We start from the raw sequence: 13,932 nt of genomic DNA on the forward strand, positions 1-13,932 counted from the left end.
AAAGGTCGGCAGTTTGAATCCACCAGCCACTCCTTGGAAACCCTATGGGGCAGTTCTACTCTGTCCTATAGGGTTGCTATGAGTTGGAATCAGTTCGACAGCAACAGGTTTGGTTTTTGGTTTACCATTGCAAGTCAGAGACACCATACTTCCTCCAGTGACAGTCTAGTTGCTTGTTAGAGGAAAAGTGATATAGTGCAGTGGACACAAAATTTGGATTCATACAAATATCAACTCACTGTACTTCCATTTGCTAGCTCTGTGAAAATGGACAAAATACCTAACCTCTTCGAACGTTAGAAGTTTCATTTGTAAAAACACTAAGAATACCTGTTTTGTTGAGTTGTTAGGTTTAGACATAAAATCTGTAAAGAATCTTGAACAAAATAGGTACTCATAAAATATTAACTATAATGATAATAATCATTATTGTCATTATTGCCAATTGATTTTAAAGTAAAGCTCTCATTAATTTGAGATATCAAGGAATAATTTTTTGATAAACTTGGCTCAACATCAGGGAAAAATATGTATTTTTTCCCCTATAGCCAACATATACAGAAATAAAGACAATGTAGAAAACAGTAGGAAGATATGTGATTATTTAGTAAGAAGTGGGTGGCACAAAGGCTTAAGTGCTCAACTACTAACCAAAAGGTTGGTGGTTCAAACCCACCCAGAGGCACTTCAGAAGACAGGCCAGGCAATCTAGTTCCAAAAGTTCAAGCCCTGAAAACCCTGTGGAGTACAGTTCTACTCTGCACACATAGGGTCACCGTGAGCCAGAATCAACTAACAACAAAAACAAGTATAATATACAAAGACCAGTTGCCCTCAGTTCCAACTCATGGTAACCCCATGTTTATCAGAGTAGAAGTGTGCTCCATAGGGTTTTCAGTGCTCACTTTTCAGGAGTAGATCACCAGGTTTTTCTCCAAAGGTAGAAAGGTGGACTCCAACCTTCTGGTTAGCAGCCGAGTTCATTAATCGTTTACATCACCCAGGGACTCCAATACACAAAGGTTGTTGTTGTTAGGTGCCGGCAAGTCGATTCTGACTCATAGTGACCCTATGCATCACAGAACGAACAACGCTTAAAACAAAACATCATTAAGCCCTCTGAGTTTCAGGATGCGAACAACACATTAGGAGGCCTAGTATTAGGCCTCTGAATTAGGAGGCCTCAGCCATGGAAACACTGCAGAAATTCCTATGACCTCTGTTGTATAGCTGTTTTTTCTTTCTTTTTTTTTCCCCCAGGGCCTTCTCTCTGGCTTCTCTTGCTGTTAGAAGAGTCAAAGTATAAGAGAGTATTGGAAATATTATTATATAAAATAAAAACATGGAGCAGTTTGAATTATGGGCCCATGTATCTATCCTGGAAACCCTGGTGGCATAGTGGTTAAGTGCTATGGCTGCTAACCAAAAGGTCAGCAGTTCAAATCCACCATGCTGCTTGGAAACTCTATGGGACAGTTCTACTGTGTCCTGTTGGGTCGTTATGAGTCGGAATTGACTCAACAGCAACTTTTTTTTTTTTAATCTATCCTAGCACCCTTGCATTCAACTTTCACTCAGGTGGTTTGTTATCAGAAGCCAGAGATACAACTGCAACGCCATAATTCAGAAGCTGTTGTTAGCTTTCTGGGTATGTCCATATGCTACTCTTTACTGTGGGTTGCAGGACCAATATAACTCCTCTGGAGCAATACAAATGAGTTAAAACTCCTTACCTCTTATAGAATATGATTTCTGTACGAGTATGTTTCAACAAAGATGAAGAAATTACAAAGTAGAATTGCTTTTAAAGTTAGACTGTTACAAAGGGAAAGAGACTGTTACTTTTCTAGCTCTGCATATGCCGGGTGTATTTCTGACTCCAGTTGATTGTAAGGCAGAGAATCTCTGATGCCTAAGTATTATTAAATGATGGAGGATGCCTTAACTGTAGCAGGTTGGATCTGTTTTATAACTGACATCTTTAATGCTTGATGCATTTATCCATCTGTTAGAAACATTAGTCAAAAACTTAATAGGAGACATGTATTAAAAGTGGGATCATAGTCAATCAGATACTGATTGGGAGGATGGCGCAGGACCAGGCAGCGTTTCATTCTGTTGTACATAGGGTTCCTGTAAGTCGGAACTGACTCGATGGCACCTGACAACAACAGACGGCACTTAACAACAACGGATACTAAGCAGATAAATATATGTTATATATGGATGTGCATATGTGTATATATATACACACATATATGTGTAATTCCTACCAATATATTTTGTATATGATCCAAAGTAAAGATGCTTCCAAGATAAAAAATAAATATTTATTTTGCTGGTATATTTTAAACACAAGTATATTTTCATTTTAAAATTTAGTTTTAGATAAACTTTAACATTTCTAACATGCTAAAGATAATTTTTAATATATAGGCATATTTATTAATTTATTTTTTTCTAAAGTTTACCGTTTAAAACTACATTAAAACTTTTAGGGTAAGTACCATCCTAAAGCATTCTCATTCTAATGTTGTTGTTGGGTGCTGTTGAGCTGATTTCACCTCAAAGCAACCCCATGTGACAAGGTAGAACTGCCCCATAGGGTTTTCTCTGAATTGAAATTGACTCGATGGCATCGGGTTAGGTTTTTGTTTTGTTTTGTTGTTGTTTGTTTGTTTAATCTTTATGGAAGCGAATTACCAGCTCTTTCTCTTGCTGAGCCGCTGAGTGCGTTTGAACCGCCAACCTTTCAGTTAGCAGCAAATGCTTAAGTGTTCCGTCATCAGGGCTCTTTTTCTCATTCTAATACTGCTTATAAAATATTATATAAAATGCAGTGAATACAGTAGTGGAGGAAATAATCAGCTTTTTGGACATATTAGGAAACGCTGGTTGGGTAGTGGTTAAGAGCTACGGCTACTAACCAGAAAGTCAGCAGCTCAAATCCACCAGGCACTCCTTGGAAACCCTATGGGGCAGTTCTACTCTGTCCTGTAGGGTTGCTATGATTTGGAATCCGCTCGAAGGCAACAGGTTCGGTTTTGGGTGTGTTAATTTTTTTGACAAAAGAACTTTATTTTACACTTGTTTATGTTTATTTTAGTTCATGTTGTTAGTTTGCAGTCATTACTGCTATGGGGAAATGATTTTATTTTCCCATGTTAGTGTCTTTTAACCCCTGACAGCAAGGGAACTTGCTTCTTCTTCTTTTTTTTTTTTACACTGTGTGTATAATATTAGATAGCTATTTTGTAGCCCTGAAGGAATACTCATTCCCCAATATTTGCAATATTGTTTTGGTTTCTTTTATTAAGCACTCAACAAGTTTATATTGGCTGGCTCCTAAGGGTCAGGCACTGGCTGTGTGGTAGGTATAAAGAGGTGGCGGGAAATAGACATGGCTGCTTACCATGTATTAAACTCAGCATGTATAACCACTAAGCGAGAAAGCAACTATGGAGTTCATTCTCAGAGTTCTTGTGTTGGAGAATAAACAGGGAAGATCAGCATAAAGAAGACCAGTAGGAGGAAGCAGGGAAAGGAGTGAACATACCTTCTAGACAGAAGGAAGAACAAGCCTGAATATTCCAAGGAACTATAGAGCTTGACATGCAAGAGAACGCAAAGAAAGTCAGAGTCCGAAAGTGAGGAAGAGAGTGATCAGAGATAATATTAGAGAAGAAAACCAATACCAATTTATGAAGTGCCTTGGTGAAGAATTTGACTAGTAATATAAACGTGGATCTTCAGAACTATTACTCAGACTTAGATTATCTCCTGTAGATCCACTCTTTGCTCCGAGATTCTTTCTGCCTTATATGTTGTCGACATCACAGAAGATTAAAAGACTATTTTTAAGACTTCATTTTTTTTATTCTTCAACATACAGTGATTTAGAAGTTCCATAGTGAGCATTGAAATGCTTTGTTTTGTTTTTTAAAATAAGTTACTACTTTGTCACAGTTGCTCTAAAAGATCGAATTTAATGGAATGTGAATTTTGGGGGAGTTAAAAATGTCTCTCTTCTCCCAGCTAATCTTAGGAAACATCTATTTTCTTTTAAATGGGAATGATACTCTCAACACAATTGAAGACATAACAGGGATAATGAGACAATTGAAAGGAGAGAGAAGTAGGGATTAATTAAAGGGTTAAACATTGGAAAACTTCGGTAAAAGTACCAGCACTCTACTTCTTTAGTAACTTCTATGTTCTATGCTCCTAGATTTTTATTTGTATTGTTTTATGTAATAAAAAAATATTAGAATCAAAATTATCCAGCTTCTAGCCAGAAAGACTGACATTATAGTCTGTTTGTTATTTTTATAATATTAAGTTTCTTAGGCTTATTTACAATGTGAATAATTGAATTCCTGAAAAACTGAAAATAGAATGTAAAGACATATTTGTACATTTATATAACATAAATGAATAAGAAAAGTGTAGTTTTGTGTCACAGGTGGGTGCAATCAAGCCAAGCAAACTGAAGAAATAAGGACATGTGCCATGCAAAAACAAATATTTCACAATATATCAATATGGTATTATCATATCCTTATTTTTAAAACCTTTTTATCAAAATGATATGCATTGATATTGCTATTTGATTAACAGTTGATTTTGGAGGCTCTTATCTTGACCGAATATTACATAACTATTGCTGAGCTATGGTAATATTTAGTATGACTGAGAGACTCTACTTAGGGGTCAGTGAGAGTAAAATATTTTCAAACTACATATTAAGTGTGATTATTCAGCAGAGTTTTTGGATGTCTTTAAGTCATCAATTCAATAATAGAATTCAGTTGGATTAATAATACATTTCCATTGGTCAACCTGAGATTATATTACCTTCAAAAGTATGTTATTTATGGGGAGGACATTTTCATGTGATTGGTGATTTCTAGTGATAGTCAACTGATCTACTATACTATATCCAGTTTTCTTATCTCCATTATTAGAGGAAAAATAATTGTTACTTAGAGTAGAATTAAGACAAAACCAGCCCTTTAAAATACTTGAATATCTTAAAATTCAAAATAGCGAATTCATGTTTAATCTTATTGAAGCCCTGGTGGCACAGTGGTTAAGAGATTGGCTGCTAACCAAAAGGTTGGCAGTTCAAGTCCACCAGCCACTCCTTGGAAACCCTGTGGGGCTGTTCTACTCTGTCCTAGTGGGTCACTATGAGTCAGAGTCGACTTGATGGCAACTTTTTTTTTTTTTAATTGTTGGATGTTTCAAATGTTTAGAATAATTCTTATATGATGGCTGTTGAATTGGAAAGCAAATGATATTTGCAGACTTCCAAGTCAATGTTATCCTTATCCTTAAGGTAAATGTTATCATTGTCCTTAGAGTTGTGCTGGATTACTTTCAGAGACACAAATAACACCTGACACAGCTTACTAGAAATTAGCCAGAATAAGGCTAACGTACATTCATGCCCATACTGTTGAGGGAAAATGGTGGAATTTGGATGTTAAAATATATATTATGCAAAATATTTATTAGTTTAAAGTATACATTACTCACTATTGACTCTGTAAATCACATGAAGCCTATCTCTGATTCATTCATTCATTTCTTCAATACACATTTATTGAGCATGTACTAGGTTCTTGGGAAACATCAATGAGTTCAGTTCCATACTAGAGATTATAGTCCAGCCCTAAAAATTAGACTAAAACACCGGACTGGAATATAGAATCAGGGCATGCCTATGTTTCTATGAGGTACAAATGACTTCACATTGATGCTTAAGTTCCTTCCTGACAAGTTACTGTGTCTGCTGTAGGTTATGTAAGAGCACTGATACAGTTTATTGTTCAGGGCAAAATCTGCAGATATTTAGACTATCTTTTCTACTTCCTTAATCCTTGTAGGTTATTTCTATTTTCTTATATTTTAATTCTTTATAAAGTATCAGACATTTTGCAAACATATTCAGGGCAACATAAATTTTTAATGTTTAGAATATCTTCTTCTGATTATTATCCCCTTTATTGTACATGTTAAAAGTTAAAATTTAGACACATTTTCTACAAATCTCTCCAAAGTTTAGGCCAAACCACCAAGTGGACAGTTTAGAAGGTTTTACATTTGAGAAATAGGCTTATGTTCTGTTTTGCTTTGGATTTTTAATCTCCTATTTCTTATTTCTGCTTCACTCAAATGGGTTTATGAAATGTGTCCAGGATTTGATTTCCTTTACTATTTCACATAACTGTGTTCCTCAGTTGTCAAAAATTGAGTAATATGCTCACATTTTAACATTTAATTATCTGGTTAATCCCACTTGAGGGGGCAAAGGCTATCTAGTTCAGTGATAGTGATGAAATAACCTAGATGACTTCCATATAAATAGCAACAAATGTGCACAATAGTTGCATTACATGGTGTATTTAACAACACTGCTAAAAAGTAAGATGAGAGCTGTGTCTTTTGGGATGGAGATACACCTGAGTACACGCAGAGGAAAATTAGTTCTGCAAGCTTGGAGGAATTATTGTCATTCAACAGAAATCAACTAGCTCTGCATATGAGTAAAGCACACACACATTCTTTTGTCTATTTTCTTAGTGCTCTGCAACTAATATCAAAATAGCAAATATGTATTTATGAGAACTAGAAATGCTATATTCTTTTCAATCCTATAAACTCCATGTAATTACAAAATAAACTTTGAAAATATGTGAAAAAATTTGCTTCCTAAGCAAGTGCAAGTAGAATAAAACCACAAAGTTTATATCAGGTTACATAGTTTTTATATTAACATTTGTTCCCCGAATGCTATGTCATTAATTATTTTATATTGTTCATTTTTAGATGGAAGACTGTATTTGAAAACTACTGTCATGTACTGAATCTTTCCTGGTGAAGAAATTCATGTTACGGTAAAGAACTTTGCAGTTAGACATTCGTCATTGGAAAGTTTGGAAAAAATAAACTCCTTTTAAGGGAACTTCTTCAATTTTGTGTATTAATGTTCTTCAACAGTTTAAGTATTCTACAAAAAAAAAAGTTTTCTTCATTGATTTTCACCTGTGGTTCATGCCAGAGACCTGAGAATGTTTGTAAATGTACAAGTATCAAACTTCTTACATTTAATACCTGCAACTTTGCTGCTGGACACTTGCATACAGAGTTAAAAGCAGGTCTGATTAAGACCTGGCTTTGTTTTTTAATGGAATGAACCATTTTCCTCTCCTGAAAATTCTGTATCTGAGCACATCAACAGACTCTTGTAGCACTGGTCACCCAGACTTACAGAATTATGTCCTCCAGAAACCAGCAACAACACTTGGAAATGAGCTTGTAGGGGGCATAGAGGATTCCTGGGGAAAAAAATCAATAAAATAAAGAGTAATATTCTGTTACATTCAATTATAAACTCTCTAATTGTGGGTTTTCTCCTGAAGATTTTCTTTCCACATACTTTCCAAAAGACCAACAAATGAATGTTGACAACAACCCAATGAAATAACATTTTGCGTATCTAAAAAAGAAGCACTGACTATAAGCCAAAAGGTTTCACTTAAGGTCTTTTTTCTTAAAAATAATTTTAAAAAAACTATATATAAATACAACATGTTTTCATTCCAAACTGGTAGTGCTATATAGAATTAAAAATAATAATGTTGCTTCTTATTCAAACTGTTGGTCACATGTACAGTATATAAACATAAAACACAACAAGGAAGGTATTATGTATGCAGTAGTATACTAGAGTTTAGGAAAATGAAAATTTTAGAAACTATGTTTTGTCACCCTGTTGGTCAGAAAGACGCCTTTCTGGTTTTAACGCATGCAGGCATGTAAATATTTGTCTGGAGTCACAGTATTACTGAATGAGATCTTAAGCATCTGGTGACATCAGAACTCGCTGTCAGCCACTCTTATTTGTATATTGAACCCTAGTTAGTGCCACAAACTGCACTATTGCGAATGGATCGTGGCTGATCAGTAAATCAAAACACCAGAAATATTTTTATATGTTAATGCATATTATGTTAATGTTGCTGAAAAACAAAACCTAACAAACCCTTGATGTATCAGTCCAATACCATGTAGCGCTGAGTGATAAAGTTAAAATGTGTTGTGCTTCCCACCCTGGTCAGAGGGAAGGGTGGCTATGTGTTATTTTCACTGTCTTTTTGAAAGTTACGGTATGTGTTTTCACTTTTGTGCAGATAACTGGAAGTAAAGCTGCAAACAGTACTTATTACACATTTACGTTACCTTCTCTTTGTTTTTACATATCTGGAGTTACACCTTTAAAGACTGATATGAGTCAGTACACTTACACATTTTATAATTTTGCTGTCATCTTAAAACTTTATGATCATAACATTATTTATTACCATAAAACAGCAAAATCGTCTCAGAAAAGTAGATTAAATATGCTTAAAGAAAATTCTGATTTGGTTTACAAAAAATTTTAATATTATAGATACTCTGGCATTAAGCTTCTATAGTTTTTAGGTCTTTGCAATACTGGAACATATTTCTTTTGTGTAGCTCACTATTAACCAACTAAGCCCATTTTTAAAATACAAATAAAAAGGTTATATATACAGTTCCTATTTTAGCTTGCTTTAAAAAGGAGCAATATTTTTATTCAAAATATTGTTTGTTCTTTGTAGAAACCTGGTTTTCTAAGTATAGTTCTTCCCTAACCATCTTTTTGTTGTCTGAGCACAAGTTATTCTATTCCTAGGTGTACGTATTTTTTTTCCCACATATGCAGTCTTTAAAGGATGACAATACTTAAAATTGGATGGACTTGTGGCAAGCTTTGGAATCATACATTTTCTGAACAATTTTTTAAAAAGCCTACAATTTACATAAGCGGTAGAATCAGCCATTGCTCTGCTCCTTGCATAGAGTCACCTGTTAAGTAGGTTAAATAGTTTTAAAATACATACTTTCAAGACCTTTGAGAATGCTTTAGAGTTTGGTTTGACATAAAAGGAGATTTTAGCAAGGATTGAAGAAAAAAGCTATCAGGTATATGTTAAGAGTGAATCTTACTAACATGTAAATATTGCAATTCATGAAATGTTAATTGTAAGTCTGTAACTTAAGTTTTTTGCCCTTTTTTAGTTATACAGGTTGGTTTGGAAATTTTTCTTTGGCATAGACAAGTAAAATTGTGCCCATTTTATCTTTTCCATGCTTTTATAATTCTAAAAATATTCATGTCTGGTTGTTCTGTATTATAACCACATTTGCGCTCTATGCAAGCCCTTGGAACAGAACATACTCATCTTCATGTAGGACCTATGAAAATTGTCTATTTTTATCTATATATTTAAAGTTTTCTAAAATGATAAAAGGTTATTACGAATTTTGTTGTACAAAATCTGTACAAAAATCTGTTTTTACATCATAATGCAAGAATTGGAAATTTTTCTATGGTAGCCTAGTTATTTGAGCCTGGTTTCAATGTGAGAACCACATTTACTGTTACTGTATTTAATTTTCTTTTTCTTTTCAACAATCTCCTAATAAAACTGTCTGAAATCTCCCTGTGACTTTATTTACAGTTTGTCTTTATTAAATTTTGTGAAATGCATAGCATTGAAGGAATATTTACTTTCTAATGGGAAGCATCTAAAAACAACATAAGTCAGCTTTTTGCAATACGAAGGGAACAATGCTCAATGATTTTATTTAACATGCAACTGCTTCTATCTCTAATATGAATTACTGTGGTGAAAAACATCATAAAAGCACACTCTGTAGTTATTGTTTAACAAGCAGATTTTCCATATTTTGTTTCTTGCCAGCTAAGCAAACTGCCCACATATACATGATTTATTTATGTACATTTTTCAGTTTATGAAGCTGTTATTTGTACCTTTTTTCTTTATATTCTTATATTCCCATGATTCTTATTTCACAAAGCTTTGTGCTGAATAATGTGAAGTAGACATGTTGATGGAACAAAATATATTATTCCCGTATCTATAACAGTGTAGATTTGTAACTCTAACTCAGTGTCTTGCTTTTGATCTCTATCATTGGAAAAAATGCCTTTAGACACTTTGAAATTCCGATATCCTTTAATAACAAATAAACATTTTAATCAATCCAGAAGGTAGCATTTGAAGAAATACTGGGTTGCTATCTCTGTGAATATTCTAAACATTCCCAAGAGGATGGAAAATTGATGTTTTCTTTTCTGTCTAAAGGAATTATTTCAGTGAACTCTTGAAATAGTATGTTAACAAATTATGATTTTTCCATAATTAAAAATCTATGTTTATGTGACTATTACAAACACGTTTTTGTTTTCTGTCATCATGTATTTATGTCAGTAAGACTTATTCTAGAACATCATAAGATCTATGGATGTTAGTAGAATTTGGTGATAATTTAGGTTTCTTCCTCCATGTGTTTTCATTGGGACTAGCAAATTTACACTCTGCTCCAAAGCTATTTATTACTAGAGGAGAGTCAGTTATGAATAAAAGTAATATGGATTGCATTCTTAAAACATGGGAAGTAGAGATGTTAATAGAATTAAAAAGCATTTGTAAACGCCATTGTAAAAACATTACATGCTTTTTATGTACAGGATTGGTGCTAACATTTATCTTTAATATGTACAACTTATATATAGACACTGAACTGATACTCATATATTCATTTAAGCAACATTGATTAATAAAGCCTCTATTCTGCACAAAGCACTGTGTTAGATGTTGTAACATCTACATTATGAATGTTGAAAATATAGTTGTCACGTGGAGTTTATAAATTTATCGGAATTGGAAGTCTTATTTTCAGTAAGAAATGATTCACTGAGCATATACTCTGTAGCAAACATAGAGCTGTTATTAAGTGTATATTGATTTAAACACCTTTCTACTAGGTGTTACCAATCTAGCAACCCATTTTATACATCAGCCTTCTAAAGAACAGAACAAGATGATTTGGCAGTCAGACAATTGTGTAGGAATTGAGAAAAGGGAAAGAAACATCCTCCACCAGGACTAGTTATTCTTCCCATGTTATTTGTGTATTTCAATCACATCATTTCTTCTTACCTATGGTTGTTAACTTTAAGACAAGCAGCCTGTTTAATCACAGAAAAAAAAATTACCAACGACGAATCAAATCCTAAAATATTCACAGACTATTTAGCATAGATGTATAATATTCAATTCTTATCACCCAGCATCTGTATATCTGTAGGGGAATTAATAGCCTAAAATAATACAAACATAAAGCATAAACTCCTAAATGCCAAATGGGTGCTTTAGGTAATGAGTGATATTTATAGTGACAGCATCATCTACATCTATAGATTAACGAGCTAGAGATTTTGAGTTGAACTATTGGGTCAGTTAGGACTCCCCTGGTTGCATATAATGAAAACAAATGGTTGCAAGGTTTAAAAGCATAAGGAACTGTTATAAAGATTCCGGGTTACACGTAGAACATCAGGACAGGAATGTGTCTATGCCCCAGGGACCAAGGACCCTCTTTTACTTTCACCTTTCTGTTCCTCTTGTTGACTCCGCTTCTTTCTCCTTTCTTGCAGACCTACTTGTTTCTCTTGTCGTCTCTTGACTCCTTTATTATTCAGGAACATATGATACAGCTCACAGAAGTGGACCTCTCAATATTTCTTTCTTGTCCTAAATCAGATTCCCTGAGAGTTCTGATTGCCTCAATCAAGACCACATGCCAGAAGAATATGTTGGCAGTACAAGTATCTGGGGAATTTTAAAATCTATTACATCTAATTAAGTTTGATTCGCTGTCAGTTGGGGCTCAGGTGATTCTAATATGCAGCTAAGGTTGAGAACCACTGTCTGGGACGATAGCAAGTATCACATAGAAAACAACTAGTGAGGATTCTGCTGTGGTGGCAGGGAGTACTTGGGGTGGGAAGTGGGGGCCTTGTGAGCTGTGCAGACACTACAGACAACCAGTAGCTTTGTAAAATCAAATGTTTTCAAAAAGTAAATTTAGCAATGTAAACTTCATTCTGAATTGAATATGAATTTGCAGTCCTCCCACCCAGGTGCAAAAAAAGTCACGTAATTTTTTTTTCTAAACAAAATTATTGATAAATCTGACCCAAGTACCAATTGGACAGGAGGTAAAAAATTCTAGCTCGGTCATTATTGAGGCTTCATTACTCTGAATGTCCTAAGGCTCTTCCTCAGTGCACACCATTTGGGGAGCACTCTCTACTTATCATACCTTGGCTCCATCCTCTGAGAAGCAGCCCTAAGCCACTGAGACCAGTCAGACTTAAACCTCCAAGATTGCAGCAGTAAAAATTACACCACTGTCTGATACAGTTCTCAATATCAGTAGGGGAAGTATTTAAAGACAATTGTATTAAATGGGAGCGTGTAAAGAGAAGTGAAGGGAGATAAGGTTTCTACACTTTACTTGAACTGGTAAAATGTTGGCCAAGCCAGTAGACTGATAGCGTTTGTATATATAATACCTAGAGGCATCGCAAAAAAGCTGTGTCAGTATATACACTCATAAACACTGTAGACAGCTCAAAATGGAAGCCAATGCTATAGTGAAGTAAACTCTCAGATAAATAGTAAATGTTTTTGAGTAAGTGGTCCAGGTTTCTAGTAGTGTAAGCTACTTTTCTAGTGGTTTTCAGCCCTTGTCTGGATACTTTGGCGGCTCTTTCACCCAAGTTAATCTACTTGTCAATCTTTGTCTACTAGATTAGTTATGCTTTAAGTTGATTGATATGTCTCCGGCACTATGCATCCCTATGTTCTGGTTATTTCATTTACTCACTTTCAATAATGTGTTTCAAACTGATAATTTTTTTTTAAACAAATCAGTGTAAGTACTGAAGTGGTAACTCTTAAGTTATTCTTCTTGTTGTTGTTGTGTGCCATTGAGTCAATTCCAACTCATGAGTATTAAGTTATTAAAAGTTTTTTTTTTTTTTTTCCTAAAAAACTGCAGATAAGTATTGTAAGGGTGAAAAATGAAGTGGTAACTATTATTTTTTCTTAAAAAAAAAACTCATGGTTGGCTTCTACTCCAAATGTGGGAGCTGGGAGAAAGAGATGTTGAAACAAGTCAGCCCTTTTCTTAGAAACTAGCATACTAAATTTATAAAGAAAATGAATCTCCCATTGAGCTGGACCTTGCAGCTAAATCCATCTGGTTATCACACACCTGGGTTTATGCTGAATGTTTGTGGCTCCTTCTTTAAATAGATTTTGTTGCTTTTTGGTATATACTTTATCTATGTTTTTCTTTTCCTGCAGATAGTTACAGTGATGCAACAATAGGCACACATCAGGGCCCAGATAAAACTGGGCAAGAGATCTTGGAAAATGAAATTTCTGGCAATACAGAACAGAACAAGGCAAGAGTATAGAATATGGCCTAAGAACAAATAGGCAAATGATCTAACAGCACAGTGTACTTTTAGGGGAGGAAAGTAAGAGGGCAGGGAGTAGAACGTTCTCTAATTGACTAATATAAATGTTTATTTAATATATGGACTTGACAGGTGTGGATTTGAGGAGCACTCCTCCATCCCTGGGAAATCTTTCAACCACAGTTGCCTCGCATCCAAAAGCACCTCTTTTGTGACAGGTTATCTAAGACTCCACTTTTATCTGGTGAGAATCCAGTGTTTGACCCAGCTACCTTCTGCTCCAGACATTCTTGCATCTGTCTCACAAGTATCCACAGTAAATACCTCAACAAACATTGGGAGTGTAGGGGTATTACCCCTAATGCAGCAAATTGTCTCTGCATCTTTTTCAGAGCGAGACACATGTTCCTACCATGCAAAACTCAAGCATGGAATAGACACTGCTCCTCTCTGTCCAATCATCTCTAGGGGACAAATGTCAGATTTTCTGAGTTGTCCCAATGAGATCTCTTCTCCAGTCTTTAGATGAAAGACCTGTCCCCTCC

At 34.7% G+C, this 13,932-nt stretch overlaps 1 protein-coding gene across 1 annotated transcript in view; it reads left to right on the top strand.

Annotated features, from left to right (window-relative positions):
- The window catches only part of DACH1 (dachshund family transcription factor 1), a 472,093-nt gene extending 464,539 nt beyond the window's left edge, over nucleotides 1-7,554 (top strand). The window contains exon 11 of the mRNA XM_023726745.1: nucleotides 6,832-7,554. Coding sequence (XP_023582513.1) covers nucleotides 6,832-6,869 — 38 coding nt within the window. The 3' untranslated portion in view covers nucleotides 6,870-7,554. The remainder of the gene's footprint in view (nucleotides 1-6,831) is intronic.
- Nucleotides 7,555-13,932: the final 6,378 nt, after the last annotated feature.

Source organism: Trichechus manatus, unplaced genomic scaffold (assembly GCF_000243295.1).
Source record: "Trichechus manatus latirostris isolate Lorelei unplaced genomic scaffold, TriManLat1.0 scaffold00013, whole genome shotgun sequence".
Classification (NCBI taxonomy): Eukaryota; Metazoa; Chordata; class Mammalia; order Sirenia; family Trichechidae; genus Trichechus; species Trichechus manatus.